General features: G+C 39.2%; 2 protein-coding genes across 5 annotated transcripts in view; both read left to right on the top strand.

Annotated features, from left to right (window-relative positions):
• Positions 1–23087, top strand: part of LOC124254242 (glutathione synthetase-like) — a 37452-nt gene that overhangs the window by 552 nt on the left and 13813 nt on the right. For 2 of the 3 annotated variants that reach the window (XM_046688148.1, XM_046688149.1), the window contains exon 2: positions 22077–22183. In XM_046688148.1, the coding sequence (XP_046544104.1) occupies positions 22093–22183 (91 nt within the window). In that variant the 5' untranslated portion in view covers positions 22077–22092. Of the gene's footprint in view, positions 1–20030; positions 20252–22076; positions 22184–23087 lie in introns of those variants that run through there. The other variant, XM_046688147.1, reaches the window with a different exon arrangement.
• Positions 1532–11688, top strand: LOC124254237 (NEDD8-activating enzyme E1 regulatory subunit-like). 2 transcript variants are annotated; one of them, XM_046688128.1, is made up of 2 exons: positions 1532–1556; positions 9712–11688. In XM_046688128.1, exons 1-2 carry the CDS (start codon positions 1547–1549, stop codon positions 11352–11354), a joined length of 1653 nt encoding a protein of 550 aa, XP_046544084.1. In that variant the 5' UTR covers positions 1532–1546; the 3' UTR covers positions 11355–11688. The 2 variants fall into 2 exon arrangements, with proteins under 2 accessions (XP_046544084.1, XP_046544085.1); XM_046688129.1 differs by lacking the exon at positions 1532–1556 and adding an exon at positions 2841–2923.

The raw sequence follows: 23087 nt of genomic DNA, 5'->3' as shown, positions 1-23087 counted from the left end.
ATCTACAATAAATGCATCAAAAACTTCAGGAAACAAAATATGCAAGAAATATTTTGTGTGTTTGAGATTCATAGAGTCCCCTAGAATCACACTTAGATATCAAAGTTCATAAAAAAGCATCTGAAATTACAATCGCTTGTCAAAGTGACTCCTCCCCTTCATGTTGACTGAAAGAGCTTGTTTTGGAGACACTACCCATCCCCTTTCAGATGACGTAATCATAAGGACATAACTTATTCTAATGTTTTCACTTATTCATACATGATGCCAAGGGTTCAAACTAAACACTGAATGGTTACACAAGTGTCAGCTCACAATATATGGTAAACAGCTTGAATATCTGGGCACAATGTTTTAGGAAGATTAAAATGGGGGTGTCCTTAACAAACAGCCCTCGACTAAATATAAATTAAGCAATCCAAATCTTTTACTGTTGATTATGACGGGAACTCATCCAATACTATACTGAACATATTTTATATGATATACTCTGCGGGCATACCATTATCCAAGAGGTACCAAATGACAGATCGTTTTCATTTTCTGCAGTTTTGTTAGCAATACCCCAATGACTAATATCTCGTTAACCACATTACCCACATATGTGAAATTTTGGATATGACTTTGCTAAAGATTTGTTCAAAACAAAATGGAAGCTTTTCTAACATTGGACATCGAGAATACAGTAAGTCTACGTACTTTTTGATCGACCCACGTAAAGCCATCCGGATCGTTGCGCCTTCAATCATATCTCCTCATTTGACGCTGTGTAAAAGAGTTCACAGACTTTGTGCACCCGTGAATGTCTGGGTTAGAATTGATCCTCAGTAACCTATGCTTGCCGTAAGAGGCGACTAACGGGATCGGGTGGTCAGGCTCGCTGACTTGGTTGACACATATCATCGTATCCCAGTTGCAATGATGTTGAACACTGGATTGTCTGACTCGATTATTTACAGACTGTCGTACTATATAGCTTGAATATTGCTGAGTGCGGCGTTAAACAACAACCAACCAGCCACAGACTTGGCGATGCCAATTTACAGATTGATATCAAACAACAACGAACGTATGCCAACAGACCGCGGTATGACTCCACTCCTCACCCGAAAAGAATTTCCCAGAGAAGAATTTCCCCCTGACCTTTGGACTTCATAATTTATGTGCTACTTGTCCAGCAGTTCACCCAGGAGTAATGCTGTGGATCATCTGTAAATCTGTAGAATTTCCATGGATATCGATTTACAACCTCAAAATAAACGAAACTTTTTTTTCATTCATATCTAAAATTTTCATAACACAGAGCAACTGAATGTGAAACAGCGCTGTGATAATCGTTCACTGGTTTCTGGAAGACGAGAAGTGCTGGGCAAAATCGGAGACCCAGTCACAATGAGAACACGCTCTATTTGAAGATCAACTTGTTCAACATCCCATCACTGCGTATTGGGTGGTTCATTATGGACAGTCTGACTGTGCAGGTGGGCACGTATTCTGTAGTCAAGGATATCGGCCTCTATAGTCGCATCAAGAGTGATCTGGACATATGGTTCAATGTAAGTGACCTTTCTTTTTTTATCCCCCGCAACGCGTTTTGCGGGGTAGGGGGTGGGGTTATTAAAATGGATTCCGTCCGTCCGTGCGTGCGTCTGTGCACATTTGTCTTTTCCGGAGCAAAATTTTGAAACCGTTCAATGTTTCTTCACCAAACATGGCACACAGATAGATCTGGTGATGAACTGGTGCCTATTGGTACTTTTGGATTTCTGAATAAATTACTTTTGGCGTTTCCATGGCAACAGGTTTGACCTAGACTGAAATTAGTGGTAGTGCTCTATTCCGGAGCAGAACTTTAAAACCATGCAATGTTTCTTCACCAAACTTGGCACATGGATAGATCTGGTGGTCTACCGGTGCCTTTTGGTAGTTTTGGATTTCTGAATAAAATATTTTGGGCGTTTCCATGGCAATAAGTTTCACTTTGACTGAAAACATTGGTGGTAGTGCTCTTTTCCGGAGCAGAAGGTAAAAACTGTTCACTGTTTCATCACCAAACTTCATACATAGGTAGGTCTAGTAGTGAACTGGTGCCTTTTGGTAGTTTTGGATTTCTGAATAAAATATTTTTTGTGTGTGTTTCGATTGCAACAATTTTGCACATCAAAACATTTGACATAATTATATAGGTAGGTCTAGTGGTGAACTGGCGCCTTTTGGTAGTTTTGGATTGCTGAATAAAATGTTGTGTGCGTGCGTGCGTGTGTGTGCGTGCGTGCGTGCGTGCGCCCGGGTATACTGGCCATCCACCAATAATAATCCACCCGACCTTCAGTACGGATAGTATGTATTCATCCAAATGTAAATTCATGAGAGATACTTGAACTTTCTCTTGTGCACATTCTTGCAATGCTGGCATTAGACAAAGGTGTGTCTCAAGTACACTTTTAATTTGTGTTCCGATCTAAAGTTTGATGATGAGTTTTATCAGAGACCATATAATAGTGGTTTTATGGAGAAGCATGTACAATGTGAATGACAACCCCTCCAAAAAACCAAAAACAAACACAACACACAAACACACACACAATATAATTAAACAACAAAAAATATATGTACAATGTAAGTGTCCCCCTGCATGTCATGTCAAAATCATGTGCACAAAATTGATAGCCCCCCTCCCCAGAACAAAATGGGTGACCCAAAAAAACAAATCAAACAAAAAAAAACAAGAAAAAACCAAAACACAACAACAAACAAATAAATCAAATTAAAAAAAACGGAAAAAAAAATCCTCATCACAAATATTATGAACGGTCCTTAGAGTTAGTTTTGCGATGCGTGACAAGATCTCGCGTGAACGAGACCATATTCAAGATGGCGGCGCCCAGCGAATGATCATTTTCGTCAGGGTGATTTGTTATTGGTATGTGATGTAGGTCAGTTAGATTACTGTGAAATGGGTCGTTAGACATTAATCTGGTTCAGTGTGCAACTGTGGTCGCAGATACAAACTTGTAGTTGAATGTAACTGAATAAACGACCCTGGCTCAGCGTTGCGGTGTGTCACTAGTAGACACTACTATTCCGTTCTAATATTGGTGGAGACGATGTGATACTTTTAATATGGAGGCAACAATGCAGTTTACCGGTTCTAGATGCTTATATAGCGCTGCCTAGCTCTGGCTGCCGACTCTGACTATCACTTCACAGACTTCGTGCGCGTCTTTTATCGTTATGTTTAGTTGTGTTACTGGGTTGTTCACAACCTACACTAGCCGAGAGCCGCGATGCGGTCCTATACAGTCAAGACATGACCCTGCATCACGGCCGAGAACACCACCTTCATAAATCCTATTCAGATTCTAGTGGCCGATTACCCCTCGTATTTTCTTGAGATTTTTTAAATATATTTCCTGTGGGTTTTTGACTGAAAAGTCGATACCGATGTACTCCCAGATAAATTCCCTATACATACACGTAACTGTCATATTTTTGTGATCATACATTTAGATATTAATGGGCCTGAAACCCGTTGAGGTCTTGTTTTAACGATAGCGAGCTGACATGTTTGACATGTTGTGCGCATGCGCCAAATTTCTATAGTCCGTATCGGAGGACGTTCTTCATTAGCGGTACGCAATGCTCACTCTCGCCTCCCATTTCGCGCGCTCGTACTTTGGGTGAATCACACTTAATGTATTTACATTTCTCTGCTTTTATGTCATAATTTACAGATTTTCCTTGCAGAGAGGATTCCATTCATATCTCTACCAAAAGATGTGTCCATGGAATCAAGCAGATTTATTAATATACAACGTAGTGCAAAATGAAAAACGAGGTCACAAATTTGTCGTATTCACAGACTGTGTATGAGATATATTTTTCTAAATGATGTAGATTTCAGGAGGTATGTTTTAGTTCGGTAGTATTATGGAGATAATTTTTGTTGCAAGGTATAATAAATTCACACAGCCAAAAAATGATGTGATTCTATTCTACTTTTAGTTTAGTACCGGATTTATTTTCTGTCTATTTTATAAGGTTATTGCTCAATAGTTTTACCTGTGTACATTAAAATAACAAACGAATGATATTTTCAGTTTCAGCACTGCACAAAGAATATAGAGAATATGCTACAATTTTATATTTGAACGTGTTTTTATCTGTTGTCAGCATTCTATGAATAATATAGTGTTGGAATTAATTATCTGAACTTTGTCTTATTCGTTGTTCTTGACGGTAAATAGTTTTCCATCCAATTATATTTCGATATTTCTGTATAAATATCAGTTTGCCATTGTTATTGACTATTTTTTCCCCCTTCAAGGCAATATCCATTACACAACAGCATAGATTATCTGCATGCTTTTCCCTCCATGTATAAAGTTCTGAGGTTACATGGATCGAATGGTTCTTCCAATATGCTATCAAATGGTACAGATTCTTTCCATATATTGTTTTATAGATTTGATAAGATCTGTATGTTCTCAAAGAAAAATACTTTAAAGGATATATTAGTACAACAAGATCTTTTACTTTAGGAAAGTTATTAATATATGTTTAAATGTATATACACACATATCTATAAGGAATTATCATGGTTATGAAATTTGTATTATATCTTTTTATTGACAATGGTGTTGAATGATTCACTAGGTGCGCGCTTGTCACAAACGTTGAACGATATACTCGTTTTGTTTTTTTATAATATACACGGTGTAATCACTAAATAGTGCCAATAATCCCATGACATGATATTAAACTGTTCACTTTATTTCTGCAAGAACTGTACCAAAAAAATTAAAAAAACATTACATGTCCTCCTTTTGCCCAATCGCAAGCACCCCTCTGATAGTTCCGTACCAAAGGGGTATTTATGAGTTCACCTTTCTTCGTATCGTATAAAGAGTAGCCACATGATAGTGAAGAGAGTAGCCACATGATAATGAAGAGAGTAGCCACAGATAAGTAGAGAGTAGCCACATGATAATGAAGAGAGTAGCCACATGATAATGAACAATCCGAGACCTGACCCGGTCATAATATTGGAACATAAATATTATATTTTGAAATATTTTCTTTGATATTCGCGAAAACGAAGCAAAACAAGTGCGCGCGTTGTATACAGTAAGATACATGGTAAACTATCCAATCGTTTATCTATCAAGGAAATTATTCAAATGGTGAGTGAGTGAGTAAAGATTATAGTCACACCGGCAATATTTTAGATATATCGTGACTATAACAATTCATTTATCACTCCCTCCAACCCAACCCGAGGCATGTAATTTTGTTTCCAGAGTCTTAATTAAAAAACCGTTCAATATTTTTCAACAAGAAGAAGATCATTTGACAGCTACTTAAAGTCCAACTTGATTTTCTTTTAGACTAAGTCAGAATCGTTTACATGGAAATCGGGAAAAATATGAATGTCCAAAATCCGCAAATAGAAAAAGGAACCACTTTCGGGTATGTCTCATATATCTAATAAGTTCTGTTGAAAGATATTGAACGGTTTTCGAGTTGTGTTCCGGAAACGAAGCACACCCCTCCTTTTGAGACAAAGTTTGAATCGTGTCCATGGAAACCGCGAAAAATAAAAATGACAAAAAATTGTAAGTATCAAAAGGCACCACTTTAGGTTCTGTTTAATATACCTACCAATTTGGGTTGACAAATATTGAACAGTTTTTGAGTTTGCTCCGGAAACAAAATGATTTCGGACGGACGGACGAGACGTAGACTATATAAAAAATGCGTATCTACAAAATAGATCAATCAAATTTTATCGATCAGGTCAATTTCTTTTATAACATCAATAAAGAAATGACAGTTAACATTATTAAAGAGATCTTTAACCGTTTTGGCACTGAAATATTTATCCTTTGTGATAGAAAAATAAACAGTCAAGCAGGTCATGTTTGGCTGCGATTCTTTCATCACGTGGGACACTAAGCTGAGGATCCTCACCTATTAGTAACTATTAATGCGTATATCTTGTGTGGCCAATACGACATCTTCGCATAATAACCTCGTCAACCGATAGTTAGTTTTATTGAATGTAATTTATTGATACCTACTTCAGTGCACATGTCCAACTTATTCTGCCACAATGTGGGAAACCCATTTCTGGTGTCCCCCCGCCGTGATATTGCTGGAATATTGCTAATAGTAGTGTAAAACAATACTCATTCACTTCTTCTCCATCAGATTACGAATATAACATCTAATGGAAGCTAAAAAACATTTGATACTATGATAAACCGAGATTTTATACCTTGAATGGAAATTAGGTCAGATATATACTAAACAACATACAGATGTCATCTTTCTCCGGCATTGCCAAATATTTACAACATGCAACTAATGTGGTGTCGTATTTTCAGAAATTTCATTATATTTGAGGCTCGATCTCTGTTAATAAGGATGCAACGTTAGTCAAAATACATCTACATAATCAAAAGAGTTTGGGAATCTAACAACTAATTTCTAGGTAGATAGGACCATCCATTTAGCTATTACCTCCTTTCTCGTGTGCGATTTCCTAATTCTTTATAATTTGTGATAATAACAAAACGTATCCGGTTACAATGTGGATTTTTGTATTGAAAAAGATTGGATCAACGGGTATATATATATGTGTGTGTCCTCTCTGTCGTTGCTTGACGTCAGAGGAAAATCAACTTTCGTCAAGCCATTTTTCATATTGAACGTAGAAAGTTATACATAAGCATACAAATCCATTTCATATGTTGTTCTGTCGTTCAGATATCAAGCAGTATTTTATTCGCACAAAGTTTCATTAAAGATGCCAGATAAAGAAATCGTCGTGCTGTAAACGGAGACATTTACTGCTTTTCAGACAACCTTAACAAATTCTACTTTCCAAACCGCCTGTGTATTTGTGCTTCAAATTTACATCACCGGATAGGAAATTAAATACTCTACATATCTGTGTTATAGCCGTAGCTAGAAGCAGTGCCTCACTAACGCAATTCTCGCTCAACGTTCATTTTTCAGAACTTCAGAGAAAATAAACCTCGGCATCCATGGGGTTAAGTCTTCTGTGCACTGCGTTGTATATTAATACATCTGCTAGATCCCATGGACACATCTTTTCGTAGAGATATGAATGGAATCCTCTCTGCAAGGAAAATCTGTAAATTATGACATAAAAGCAGAGAAATGTAACATACATTAAGTGTGATTCACCCAAAGTACGAGCGAGCGAAACGGGAGGCGAGAGTGAGCATTGCGTACCGCTAATGAAGAACGTCCTCCGATACGGACTATAGAAATTTGGCGCATGCGCACAACATGTCAACATGTCAGCTCGCTATCGTTAAAACAAGACCTCAACGGGTTTCAGGCCCATTAATATCTAAATGTATGATCACAAAAATATGACAGTTACGTGTATGTATAGGAATTTATCTGGGTTTACATCGGTATCGACTTTTCAGTCAAAACCCACAGGAAATATATTTAAAAATCGCAAGAAAATACGAGGGGTAATCGGCCGCTAGAATCTGAATAGGATTTATGAAGGTGGTGTTCTCGGCCGTGATGCAGGGTCATGTCTTGACTGTATAGGACCGCATCGCGGTCTCGGCTAAACCTACACCAACACTGTTAGCGTTGGTGTAGGTTGTAAACAACTCTTTCCTTATCGCTTGTATGTTGTATATCGCTATATGCTGTTTACTGCCGACACTTTCCAGGCATCGCTTTACTGGTTATTCATCGATCCATAGCGTTAACATGGCCTTTCCAATCAACACCCCCATACGACTAGTAGGGTTAGATAACCCTTTCTAATCAATCTCATCTTCATGCATCTTCTTAGGGTTTGGCACCACTTGCCGATCAGTCACCCCATTACCCTCCTTTGGATTAGGCACCCTTAGGGTTAGTAATGAGCAGTGATATGAGTCTTAATACTTTCAAAGAATATGTCCAACACTATTCGAGTAAATTTTGTATGTTTCAAGATCACAGAGAAAATGGTTTCTGTGCATGTGCAGAAAGGTAAATAACTGGGTGGAGCCTCCTTAGAATAAGTCGCCACATCATTTTGTGATGACTGACTGACTGAGTTTGGTTTTTACCCGGCTTTTAGCAATATTCCAGCAACATCATCCCAGATAGCAACGTTGGGCCAATGTTGGACCAACATTGGCCATCATTGGGCCTACGTTGGCCAATGTTGGCCCAACGAATTTATTAACTATCAGGGATGGCGAGGACACCAGAAATGGCATTTTGTGATGATGATCTTGGCCGTAGGTCACGTTACTTTGACAAGCAATCAGTTTTGTGAGAATCTGTTGGATGCAAACTCCCAACTTTTGGATTGTCAGTCTGACAGCTAACCAACTGAGCTACATTGACACTATTACTTTTTGAGCAGAGTTATCAGGTCCTGCCTCAGGAGTTACAGAAATGAATGAAAAGGGTTGAATATGCTGCAGACAAATTTCATGGTGTAAATAAGCACAAAATTATTTGCCTTGGGCTGACTAAAAAGATTGATAATTGGAAATGTTGTCGATGGGAAAAATTATCAATGATTATCAATATGAAAATTCTACTCTCGATAATATCATACTTGAACTATTGAGATGAAAAGTAGTCTTAATTACTACACATAACACACAAAGTTATGTTATTAGTTAAAGGTTGTTTGTAAACGATGGTCAATAGGCTGTTTTTGTTGTTCAGCCATGAATAAATGTATCACTGCTCACCAGTGATGTGAAATATTAGATTTCTTTTGGATTTTTTTGTCAAATTTACTTTTCATAAATTTATTGACTGAGTCAATCAATTTAGTTAACGATCATCAGTTTCTATTAACTCTATCCATAGCCAGCCCTAATAGTGCCCTGATTCATTAGCCTACCTAGGGCTGGGGTAGCCTAGTGGTTAAAGCGTTGGGCACCGAAGAACCGGTTTGAATCCCCACATGGGTACAATGTGTGAAGCCCATTTCTGGTGCCCCGCGCATTGATGTTGCTGGAATATTGCTAAAAGCAGTGTAAAACCAAACTCAGTCAGTCAGTCTGTCATTAGCCTACCTAGCTTCAAATTGGCAATGTGTGTTTGACTGTTAAATAACACCACTCCCTGACAATGCATCATTCTGATGATGCTGGTGCCTTAAAACTAGAGAAAGCTGCTTCTTATTGGCTTAGGATGACTTCTTCTTCGCATGGTTAGTCACTTCATTTGTTAGTCAAAGATTGTGGAAGGTCGCTGTGAATCGTCTGATGTGATCTGTAATGGAATATAGGGCAGTGTGGTGGCGTAATGGTTAAAGCTTTTATTGTCAATCGAATATATATTTATTGAAATAATGCATTGACAAAACAGTCTAAGGAAAAAAAAAATAATAATACACTGTTGCTTGTTCTTAAATGCTTCATTCTGAAAACTTTATAATTTTAAGTTTAACATTTTAAAAGAAATGTGTCTGGCGTAAAATCTTTATGTTGATTACATCAGCTTAATACAGTATATCTGAACCTGTATAGCTATATACCGGTACATCGTTCCAGTGTGTTGGAGCTCAAAACATTGTTTTTTCAGAAGTGTAGATTCTTAACGGTTCATTTAATACAAAAATAAAGCTATATTTTGGTTAGTTCAATGCCATGAAAATATGTAATCTGACTATGATGATATACTATTATCATATTCCTTCTATTTCAGATTCAGATGCATATTGTGTTATTAAACGTAGCAGCATGGCAGCTCCCAGCAAAAGTGGACTTGACAAGAATAATAAATATGACAGGCAGCTCAGATTGTGGGGTGACCATGGTCAGACTGCTCTGGAGTCAGCTCGAGTTTGTCTCATCAATGTAACGGCAACGGGGACAGAGATACTGAAGAACCTCATCCTCCCAGGTGTGGGCTCCTACACCATTGTGGATGGCAATAAAGTTAGTGGTGAAGATGTTGGAAATAACTTCTTCTTATCCAAAGATAGCCTGGGGAGGAGTCTCGCTCAAGTAGCCACAGAATTCCTGGCTGAGTTGAATGATGATGTCACTGGTGACTTTGTTGAGGAGAGTGCTGAAAATCTGCTACAGAGCAACCCTGATTTCTTCACCACCTTCAGCATAGTTATTGCTACCAACCTGTCTGAGCGGACTCTGCTTCAGCTGGATGAGTTACTGTGGGAGAAAGGTGTGCCACTGCTTGTGTGTCGCTGTTATGGATTCATTGGTGAAATGAGACTGGTGGTCAAAGAGCACACAGTGATAGAATCACATCCAGACAGTGCTCATGATGACCTCCGACTGGACAACCCTTTCTCTGGACTGGTCCAATACTGTGATAGTCTTGATCTTGCAAATATGACGAAAAAGGAACATTCACATACACCCTGGTTGGTAGTCCTGTACAAGTTCCTGCAACAATGGAAAGAAGAGCACAATGGACAAGCACCAAAAAACTACAAGGAGAAAACCCAGTTGAAAGCCATGATAAGACAAGGAACCATGAAGAAAGAAGATGATATCCCTGAAGAGGAGGAGAACTTTGAGGAAGCTGTACAACATCTCAACTCTGCACTTGTTCCAACTTCAATCCCATCAGAAGTCAAAAAAATATTTGAAGATCCAGCTTGCTGTCATCTGAATAGTGAGAGTAAATCATTTTGGATCCTCGCCAAGGCTGTGAAAGACTTTGTACAAATGAAAGGTTCTCTTCCTCTGAGAGGAACCATTCCTGACATGACAGCTGATTCCAAGCGCTACATCCAGCTGCAGAACGTGTACCGTGAACACGCAGAACGTGACATGGAGGAAGTGATGCAACATGTCCAGAGATTGCTGCAAGAGATCGGGAAGGGACCAAATACCATCACAGAGAAGGATGTCAGGTTATTTTGTAAAAATGCATCTTTTATGCGGGTTGTCCGATGTCGCAGTTTAGCAGAAGAGTATAACTCCTCCAAAGCAAACATCGCAGAATTAGGAATGTGTTTGGAAGATGAAGAGGGAGATGATTTGATCTTCTACATCCTCTTGCGAGGTGTAGACAAGTTTTATGAGGAATTCAACCGTTACCCTGGCTGGTACAATGATCAAGTTGAATCTGACATAATTAAACTGAAGGCCTTCATAGTCAAGTTACTTCACGACTGGGGACTGCCGCCAACTGTCAAGGATGATTTTGTCCATGAAATTTGCCGCTATGGGGCAGCAGAGCTTCACTCAGTGGCAGCCATGATGGGTGGTGTCGCAGCCCAAGAGGTCATAAAGATCATCACTGGTCAGTTTGTCCCTATCAACAACTCTTTCATCTATAACGCGATGAAGCAAACGTCCAAGACTGTGCAGTTATAAGTGTTGAGGTAGATGGACCAGCAAAACCTTGTACAATTTGCTACAGCTACGACAACATTTACTTTTTTACGTGTTGATTCCAAAATTGGAACACACAGGTTAACCAAGAAATTGGTGGATGCTGAACTAAATCAGTAGTTAAGCTCGAAAGATCAATGAACAATCTACATCTTATATTGAAAATTTTCGTTAAAATACTGTTTGAAGGAAATAATGTTGTACCTTACAAATATTCTATTTATCATGTTACATGAACAGTATACATTTCTTTTACACTTGCCTAATTAGCAAAACTGGAACGTGCCCTGATACAATAAATCTTACAAATTTGCAATAGTCTTTACTTTTGTATTAAAATTGTGTCCCTGACCTTGACCTAAGACTCGTTTGCCTAAGAACTCAAATGGGCCTTAAAAAATTTACACTTGGCCAAATTTACAAGTTTGAATGGGATAGTTCCTCAAGGAAGGCACAGATCCTTTAATGATCATTCCAAACCACTGAATGGCGGATATTGTTGTGGATGTAAGGTTAGGTACTTTGTTGGCTAAGATGTGATGTCACAACTTTGGGATGATATAGTCTATCTGGTGTAGCAAAAGCAGACATCTCGCCTCATTCAGTAGGGGCCGTGGGGTAGCCTAATGGTTAAAGCGGTCGCTCGTCTCGCTGAAGACCCCCCCGGCTTCGATTCCCCACATGGGTACAATGTGTGAAGCCCATTTCTGGTGTCCCCTGCCGTGATATTGCTGGAATGTTTCATTCAGTAAGTGTAATCTAAAAATGCTTCTTAATGAGGTCAAACTTAACATACTTACTGGACCCGTGAAGGTCCGGGTTAGAATGAACCTTCAGTAACCCATGCTTGTCGTAAGAGGCGACTAACGGTATTTGGTGGTTGGGCTCGCTGGCTTGTTTGACACATGTCATTGGTTCCCAATTGTGCAGGTCGATGATCATGCTGTTGATCACTAGATTGTCTGGTCCAGACTCGATTATTTACAGACTGCCGCCATATAGCTGGAATATTGCTCAGTGCTGCGTAAAACTAAACTCGCTCACTCACTCAACATACTTACTGACAAACTGCTTGACCAGTTCTGTCAATACAGCCATCAGTTCATAGTTTGTGGTCTGAGTCATACTTTGTTGTGTTTGGGAGTGAACAATTGGAGTTATACATGTATATCCATGAAACTTTCCCTGTTGTTCATCACACCAAATTCTACATGCCACTCAAAATAGTTAACAATGGATCTGCCTTTGCTTCTAGCATATGGGGAACAGTGCTTCCACCTATTCACAACTCATGGTTTGTTAACTATTTGATAGGGGCGGTGGGGTAGCCTAGTGGTTAAAGTGTTGGCTCATCACGCTGAAGAGCCGGGTTCGAATCCCCACATGGGTACAATGTGTGAAGCCCATTTCTGGTGTCCCAGCCTTGATATTGCTGGAATATTGCTAAAAGCAGCGTAAAACCAAACTCAGTCAGTCACTATTTGATATGCTCGCAATACAGTCTGAATCATAAAATGGTTTTGCTTTTGGCAGAGATTTCTTAAGCAGTGAAAAGGCTTGTGCCACTTTTATTTATTGGATGACAAGTTTACTTATTTCATGTCTGTACAACATTAACAGGTGATGTCAGGCATGGGTTAGAGGATGCAGGTGAACTCCACTCACTGTCTATTGATTCCGTGATGTCATTCTCCACCACAGATTTGAAGTTAAAATGCTCCAACTTAAGTGTGTGTATGTGATGTTTAACAAATGGTTGCGTAAATTCAAGTGTGATTGGTCAATAAGTCACAATTCTGTATTGGTTCTTTGTGACTGGTACTGCTCCACCCAAGACTAACTCAAAGTGAATGAGCCCTAACTCTTCTGACCTGACTCTATGATGTTGATCACTGGATTGTCTTGTCCGATTATTTACAGACTGTTGCCGTATAGCTGGAGTATAGCTGACTGTGGCATAAGACAACAAGCCACCAACAACAACCTAACTGCAAACAATAACAGTATTCCTTCATCCCAATTCTTTTCAGTTTCAAAAGCTGATAATATGTTTAAGAGTCACATGAAATCTCTCCAATGCCCCATGTGACTGAGGATGACCAGCACAAGATTTGACTTGTCAAGACCCAACTCCAACATTATGAAACAGTCCTCAGCCCTTGATAACATAAACCACAATGAGAAACTTAAACTGTATCTGGTTGATGTGCTTGTAATTCTGAAACAAATACTACTAACCAGCCTTTGCTTTGGGCAAGGGACCAACACAGACGATATTGACCTGACTGATTCCACTTCAAATGGAAGTATCGGCTTCAAGGGTCTGGGGATTTGTCTGATCAAGTTTTTCTTCCATATGACATTCATGTCAGGTCTTACATAACTAAAACATCATGAAGAAAACTAGGCCAGAATACATGGGCTAAATCTTATTACAAATTTTGCTATTGCCATTTTGCAGCATCTACGATCTGGTCATTATTAAAGTCTCACTCAAGGAATGACAAATTTTTATGTGTTTAAGTGTTTGTTGGAGTGACGTAGACGCCAATTAGTGATTTATGTATTTGTACCCCCCTAGAGTATATGTGATCTTTAAGGGATCACGTCTATGTTCCGGGAGAAATCCCTGAGAATTCCCCGTAGCACGGATAAATATAGAAGCGTACTTTGCTGTGTTTTTACATATATTTGGGGACCATCTTGTGAACAAAATGATGAAATAGACCAGCAAGATAATGAGTCGACATGTGCCCAGCCCGTCAGTGGATGTTAGTAACATGGAACATTTGTTTGTTGTTTGACGCAGCACCAAGCAGTATTTCAGTTTTTCTGTAAACAAGAAGACAAACGTAACGTGTTGTATTTGGGATTACACTTTCTTAGTAAAATACAAATTCTAGTACTTTTTGAGTTGAGCCCCATCCGGGATTCGAACTCACACCGTCGCACCTCATCTCCAGCAAATTTTAAGGATACAGAATAAAAGCTTTAAAACAGTTTTTTTTCTATTTCCGACAGTACTTTACCACCAAATTCAGTTGAAGCCTAACTTGTTGCCATGGAAATGCAACAAGATGACATCCTCATAGTCACAGCATAAGTCATGTTTCCATGGAAACCGCAAAAATCAAATTCATATCTGGGTCTAACCCCCAAAAGGCACATCTAGGGATCATGCTTGACATATGTACCAAGTTTGATGAAGCTAGCATTTATAGTTTGGGAGATCTGCTCCGGACAAGATGACCTCCTCATAGTCACCGCCTAAGTCATGTTTCCATGGAAACCGCACAAAAATAAAATTCGCATCTAGGTCTAACCCCAAAAGGCACATCTAGGGATCGTGGTTGACATGTGTACCAAATTTGGTTAAGCTATCACGAATAGTTTAGGAGATATGCTTCGGACAAAGTGTGACGGACGGACGCACGGACGGACGGAACTCGTTTCTATATCCCCCGCAACAACGAAGTCTGTGTCCTCCCATTTGTGAGAACTCCCAGTTGTGAGACACATTAATTAATGGTTCAGTGCACATAGATGGTGTTTCCACATCCCTACAATGAAAGTGGGATCAGCCCAGCCCAGTACCCACAGGAGGCATAGTCCATTGATGAGTTGACTAATGACATAGATTTTCAAAGATTATATTTACACAGAAGAAATAGTTCAATAAATATTTTATTGATTCAGAAGAATAACACATATTTATTGGCTATTATGAAGTTTGAAAGTAATTTTAGTTTGAACATATTTTATTATTATTTATGAAAATGAATTGGAATTGGTGAAGTATTACTGCTCATGTTAACACCGCTATGCAACATAAAATTTAAAACGAAATGGAGGATGTGACGTCATCGATATTGACTATTGCATAAATGTATTTTTAAATACATATAAATATATACAGATTACATCAAATGCAACTATTCTCTAAGTAGTCATAATTAGAGACTTGCAGTTGTGTGTGTCTAACAAGTTATTGTAGGAATATAAATCAATCACGAGAAAGTTGTTGAGTTAATTTAAGCATTTCCCTGAGAGAAATTTGAAGCGCTGTGTCTTGATGATATAATCGTGGACGGATTCAAATATATTCTGGTTTACACAAGGAGTAAATTCTTTGTTTCCGTTCAAAATATTATCCAGGTTATAACGGGTAGTTGATATCCACAAGAGCAACGTGCACTGTCTATTAAATGTCTGTTATACTTATCGGCGATTGGGTCGCTAGATCCGAGCCTGAGGCGGCAGTGAACGATTTGACAAAAACAAGAACCATAATTAAGATCAATATAAATCTTTTTTCGGTTTTGTAATTAGGTTTTAAAATCCTTTGAGACTGCATGACTCTTTGGAATTTGGCAGGGCATTCTATAAATTTATTGTGTCGGGTAGAAAGGGTTTGGCATGAGAGGCAGTTCGACTGGAAATTTCTTGTATTTCAGAGTTATTTCTTAGTTCTTAAACTATAGCTTGTAGTTTCGGAGACGGAGTAAATCTGAGTAGGTAAATTAATTTCTCTTTGATCACGAAGTTACCTACACAAAGTGTTTAATTATTAAAGACATTTACATGAGTATGTTAATCAATTTATCTTATAAAGTTTCATTAAGTAACCTCCACAAGATTCAGTTACATAGCAAATCAGTAATTAGCTAGGGTGAATCCATTCTATCAGACAGGCGAGTATGGTGTGTTTTCGTTGTTAATTACCTACTCAACTGTCTCATAACTGGGAGTCTCACAACTGACACCACATCATGATCAAGGATACGATACGATGACATGTGTCAACCAAGTCAGCGAGCCTGACCTCCTGATAACGTAAGTTGCTCTTTATAACAACAAACATGGGTTGAAAACAATGATGGTCGGCTCATACACTGAAAGGTTGGGCTGCGTGCATAAACTGTATATTGTTTTCAGGTACCCGTGTTTGCGATATACTGAGAGCTTCAACGTTTGACAGTGAGTGATACTGACGGTACAACCACACCCTATTTCCTACGTCTGTAAACTATATTATGGTTCTGATGAAAGCAATCTATAAATAAGACTGGATTTAAGAGATTCTTTTTTTTTATTTTTAGGCAAATAGTAGTATGTAAAGTGTCCTGTTTTGTCAATTAATTACGAAACGAAACATTAGGTTTGAATGAAAACCTGTGTAGATTTGAATTTAAACCATAGAGATAATTACAAAAAATTTAACATATTTTTAGACAGTATCTAATCGGTTCTCAGAAAAAATATCTCAATAGGTATCATTTGAAAAGGTAACTATAGCCGTATAATACCGTGCAGTCTTACTGAGTTGGTATCAGGGTAACTCAGCGTGTACAGATTACAGGTGTTTCTACTCCTTCCAGTGTAAGATTTAAGTATACTCATGCCAATAATGGTTGTCACCCCCCTCGACGCCCCAACCCCTCTCCAATAAAAAAAAGTGAAGGGGGTGACAACCATTATTGGCATGAGTATATATTAAACGTAATCGAAATTGGCAGTCAATTTGTTTGAATTCATTAGAATAGTATATTGTCATTGTGAAGGGTACATAGCATAGGCTTTATGTTGGAAGAAGTCGGTTGCATAAACCCCAATCTGACGTAAACCAGCATACGAAGGTCTCTTTTTGATGTTCAAACGTTTTTCACGAGGTTGTATCATCGAAATGTCAAGACTGATGGACTATGTCCTCTTTCCTTGGGAAAAGCCGAATTAATGCACCACCGTCGTTTTTGATAATTTTAATTTAATTTCTGTCAATCTTGGAATCGGCGTTTTAGTTTTTGCCTCCATTCCCATTCAGGAATATTCTCACTACGACTACTTGTAGTGAACAAAAAAAAGGAAGAAAGAAATAAACGTCACTTTCAAACTTAAGTCTATAGTCTGACAATGACAAGATCCAATGTTCCTACACTTCCCCAGTAAGGCCCTCAGTCCATGAAGGTACAAACTCAAAGGAACTCTTAATTGGCTAAACTGTACACTAGTCAGTCTACTTGTTGTTCAAAGTTTGACCATACGATTTGCATTATATAACGTTATTGAATTTTGAAGCAGGTAAGATGGCCTCGAAAGGAGTAAACTGGTGGTGTGACACTGGGATACTTGAGGTAAATATCCGCTCAGCCTTGGTGTCTGTTGGACAAATCTGTCTACTGTGTGTTGACAAACTCTGTCATTACGGATGTCGTCTGCTCCCCGCTTCGGACGAGATTATCTCTTGGAAATGTTATGACAGTGGTGTGAAAATGCCATGCAAACTCCTAACATCCGATCAGTGATAGATATATGCTCCCAGTTTGAACTGGGTTGCTGGACATCCGTCCTTGTGGTGTTGCTTACATTGATGGACACTTTTAGGTGAGCTGAATCGTACTTTGAACCAGTGTGCGAAATAGCCACTGGCCCGCAAGCCCGTGGCTAGTAAAAATCCAGTCGGGCCAGTAAATCTCCGCAGTCACTGACCCAACTGGCTAGTGAATTTTACTGAGGTCATTTTGTGAATATACCACTCCGACTTGTTAAGTTATAATACGCTTTTAAATCATGTAAGATTATGGCCTTATAAAATTGTTCATCATATTAGCAGCTTATTAATGAAACCGGTGTCTACATTCAAATTTCGGGCTAGTGACGCTAGTTACTCTCAGGCATAGCTAGCCCGACTGGCTAGCACAATTTTGAAACTATTTCGCACACTGCTTTGAACGCATCCATGCATACGTCCAATATCAAGATATATGTATACACACACATAATCGATTTTCTTTCAAGCTGAGTTAACGTGTAAATGCTAATTCAGTATATTGTTAGTGAAGCTTTTCGCTGATAAAAATAATTCTGCAGTTACTACTCAAAACCAGGCACAAACTTTGCACTAGACTAACGCTAAGTCTCTGAATATATACTCTCCCAAAAAAGAAACGCATATAGGAATTTCAACTGTATTTTTATGTTTATATTGAAACATCTTGTAGGCTTTATGAGTTAATGAAATATAGCGAAATTGCACACTGGGAATGCAGACTTATCCGTCTTTGGCACCAACTCGAGGAAAGTCAGTTCGAGAGTCACATGGAGACGTGTGGTGGCGCTGAAGTCAAATCCTCGTGTGACCACCATGGGCATCCAGAACTGCACGGCATCGCCTCGGCATCGAACGAATAAGTCTCAGAATCTCGTGTTGCCCAATCGCAGCCCACTCTGCCTGTAGTGCCTGTGCGAGTTGCTGAAGTGTCTGGGGCTGAGGGTTACGGCGTCGCACCCGTCTGTCCAGGGCATCCCACAGATGTTCGATCGGGTTTAAGTCCGGTGATCTTGAGGGCCAGGGGAGCACATTGATGTTGTGGTTCTGGAGGAAGTCTCTAGTGTGACGTGCTGTGTGGGGCCTGGCATTGTCCTGTTGAAACAACTCCCTCTGGCGATCAATGATTGGAGGGAGGTGTGGGCGTAGGATTTCGTCACAGTACCGTTGAGCTGTCAGGTTGCCCTGGATCATCACCAAATCACTTCTCCTACGGCAGGTGATCGCTCCCCACATCATAACACAGCCCCGGCCGAATCTGTCACCCTGGGCAACGCAAGCGTCGGCGAAACGTTCACGTCGACGTCTGTACACCCGCATTCTTCCACCGCGTCGTTCCAATAGAAATTGTGATTCATCACTGAACCAGATTCTACGCCAATTCGGTAGGTTCCAGGCCTGAACGTTGTTGAACTATTGAACTCGATGTCGACAATGTTGTTGTCGCAGCACAGGGCCAGAATAAGGTCTTCTGGCACGTAAACCAGCCTCTCAACCTGTTCCTGACGGTCTGTGCAGAAAGCCTCCCCAATCCGGGTATTTGTCGAGCGGTACTGGTCGCCGTAGCTGTTCGATGACGCAGGTGATGTACCCGGATGTAGCGATCCTGCGCCGCAGTGGTCGCTCGAGGTCGCCCACTACGAGGGGCATCTGCTACCGCATTCTGCCGGCGATATCTCTCCCAGAGCCGTGAAATGGTGCTTTGGTGAACATTCATGCGTCGGGCAACTGCACGTTGAGACTGGCAAGCTTCAAGCAAACCAATGGCGATATGACGGTTGGCTTCACTTAGACGTGGCATTTTGCAATATTCCAATACAGTGAATAATCGACAGACAGCGATCAACCTTTTATACCCATCATTGAGACTATCTGATCCCCAACTTTCACGTGCATTGCATGTGAATTGTGTATTCTGTGACACTACACGCCGAAATTGAAGATCATGCTGTTAAATACGGGTATTTTACGGATGGTGCGTTTTGTTGTGATGTTTCAAAACATAAACACCATAGGACTCATAAACAGAGCAAAACCTTTTGTAAAATGAATCACGTTTTAATTAATTGCTACATGAAATTTCTATTTTCATGATGCGTTTCTTTTTTGGGAGAGTATATATAATTTTATAACATAATTTTAGATATATTTTGTAACAAACAAACCGAACCCATTTAAATTGAAAGGAGCCCCAGGGAGATCCTAAACCTGAGGAAATCTAGACTTGCTTCATTTTGGGCTTTAGCATTGCAGTGAGGGCTAGGGAAAACAATGTGGTTCGGGGACTGTGAGACAGACTAAATTTGCACCGATGATCCAGGAAACTATCGCGCGGATATCATATTGGACAAAGCGGTAGTAAAAGAGCATTTACAGAAGGGAGGTAACTCTAAACATGTGCGTGAACCCAATATCGGCGAGCCGAGTTGAGACAGATGCCAGTGGACATGACTTGCTTTCTGCCTGCTTGTGAATAGAAACAACTACGCCATTACTTTACACGTTCAATTTTGACTCCAGACAGATAGCCACACCACTGAACCTGACTGTTGAGGTATGGCATTCATTTTCTATTACGATATTACGATTTATCAACAATGTCCTACGTGCCGGCGTGGCAGGGTATATTCTTCATTTCTTGCTGTGTCATTGTTTATGGTTTTAGGAGAGGCTGACGATTGTACGGTACATCTAGAAGGTGCGTTCGGTAAAATTGTAGTTTTAATCCAGCGTGCACTTTAGGCTCAGAGTCTGACTGGAGGCTGTGGCTCTGTTTCACTGATCTTACGTGCCTTTCCGATCTTCAGGTTAGTCTAGGTTTTCCCCCAGTTCTGTTTTTAGATCTTTGATTTCTGTTCCGATCAGGCGCATTTAGGCAGAGACCATAAAATAGATCTATTATATGGTCTCTGATTTAGGCAATGTAGAATATTTGAACTTACCAATAGCATAACATTTCGCCATCTTTAGAGTTGGAAATGAGAACAATCTTTTGCAAGTTCTTGGCACACATAAAAAATTAGGTTCCAATTAGGGAGTTTGTGAGGGATTATATCAACGAGTCTTAAACAGACAATCCAGTGATCAACAGCATGAACATCGATCTATGCAATTGGGATGCGATGACATGTGTCAACAAAGTCAGCAAGCCTGACCATCCGATCCCATTATTAGTTTTTATGACAAGCATGGGTTGCTGAAGACCAATTCTAAACCGGATCTTCATGGAGTGTATTTACCTTGTAGTTCCATAGACAAAACAAATATCGTAAGTGCACTGATCCTATTCACAAAGAAGGGGCGGCTACAAAGAGCCTAGTCACATAAGAAAGGGAGACTACAATGTGCCTTTGTACGAGAGTAAGAGTAGAGTGCACTGATATCTACAAAACACAAGTGACTGCACTGAGCTTATTGCCAAGGGCAAGCTTGGCTGCACCGAGCTTATTGCCAAGGGCAAGGTCGACTGCGCTGAGCTTATTTACCATTTATTTGAACTATTTATAGTTTCCATCCAGTATAATGCATGGATGATGCGAACACATGTGCTGGTACTTAATTGTCAGCATTTCCCAGGGTTACAGTGAAAACCATAGAACCAAATAACGCAGATTGTCAGAGTGTTTATGATTACTTATATGTCACATTATGAGTAATACAAACCATCAAACAGCAAAAGTTCCTTAATAAAATCCCTTATTCTCATGTCAGCTGAACAGATAGCAGCGTTCAAATATGCCTGACAGGTTATATTCAACACGGACTGCCAGATTCTCCAATTCCCCTGCCCGGTCGGGTTAAAATTTAGACATGTATATGAAGTTATTCATCAGTTTTAATTTAATTATACTCAGTAAATTAGTATTTTTGTGGGCAGGTAAGTTTTGGTCAGGGCTGGCAAGTTTTACATTTAACCAGCCCTGTGGTCTGGCTGAAAATTTTGGGAGTTTCATACCCTGCTGATAGTGATGTCATATGTCGACATTGTTGTACATCTGGTATTTCCTTGAGGTGAAGGTTTATGAATTAAAGGATGCACATTCCATCTATACTGCTGCTTACAGTTTCCATTATAATGCAGGTTTGGGGTATTAATTTCACTATGGATACCCTTTGTGCTGGGACGTGATAGGAGACAAGTTTATATTGGCATCAATTACATTAAACCCAAAGAGCTTAGCTCTAGCCTGTTTCACTCTGAGCAATGTGAATGCTTGTTTTGAGCTTTTCAATGTGAAAAAAATGTGTGTATAACTCATTGTAAAATTATGTTTGTTTCATTAAGCAAAAACATGATTTTTGAGAGCATACACTTCCGCTAATAATACCCCCAAATCTTTGAACACCTGAGTATCATGATGTTTGTTTCTTCACTTCAGATAAAGAAGTGCAACTATGGTGGACTGTTTAGGGAGCAAGTTCGCGGTTGATAAAAACAGGCTTCATGAAGTGTTGGACAAAGCAAGAGACTTTGCTCTCTCAACAGGTATATACTCGCATCTTTGTATTCATTGTGTAAATATGTTTAACTAATCACAAAAGGTATGAAAACTACAGCTAAGTAAAGCCTTGGTGACTTCATAAAAAATGTCATATTTACTCATTACTCTGCCAATATTCTGCATGATGAAATTTGATGTGCCAGAAGTATGTAGGCAGTGAAACATATCATACAGGCTGTTACAGCATTCTTGGAATTTACATCAAGCTATGACCAACAACCCTCACATACCCCATTTTTTCTTACAGACATATTTAAAGATCCATTAATAACCATGACATAGACACCTGTGTTTTGAAATGTATTGAAATTTGGGATATATTTGCTTTGAAGTAGGACTTCACTCATTGCAGTGTTGTAAAATTTGACTGTAATTTGACTCTTTACACCTTTGCAGATTTAAAGTTGTACAACTAAATGTACTGATAAATATTGTCATGTACAATATGAAAGGAATACATTGCAAATTTGGAAAATATATCTCATGCTTCTTTGTACATTAGTCTACTACAAGACTTTGTTAAATTATCCTCACACATTGTGAAGAAAATATTACAAAATGTTTTTGTTATAAAACACAATGTAATGCTTTTGAAGATGTGACATTTTAAAACAGTCAGAACACCTGATTGAAAAAAACCCTATGAAAAGGGAGGTCCTCATGAATAGGTTAGCAACAGGTAATTAGTTAAACTTCCAATGTAGATCCCTCTCCATACTCCAGTCTCATCAGTTCCCAGGTGTCATTACACTGTTAGATGATGAAGAGGTGCTGATGCTATCAACCACTGGTTTGACATGTGGTGGAGTAGCCTAAAGTACTGTCGGAAATAGAAAAAACTGTTTTTTCACATTTATATCTACAATTTATGTAGTTGATATGTGAAAG

Source organism: Haliotis rubra, unplaced genomic scaffold, assembly GCF_003918875.1.
Source record: "Haliotis rubra isolate DU_JTF1 unplaced genomic scaffold, ASM391887v1 Scf57, whole genome shotgun sequence".
Taxonomy (NCBI): domain Eukaryota; kingdom Metazoa; phylum Mollusca; class Gastropoda; order Lepetellida; family Haliotidae; genus Haliotis; species Haliotis rubra.
The sequence above is the reverse complement of the archived record's forward strand: the minus strand, read 5'-3'. Positions and strand labels throughout refer to the sequence as shown.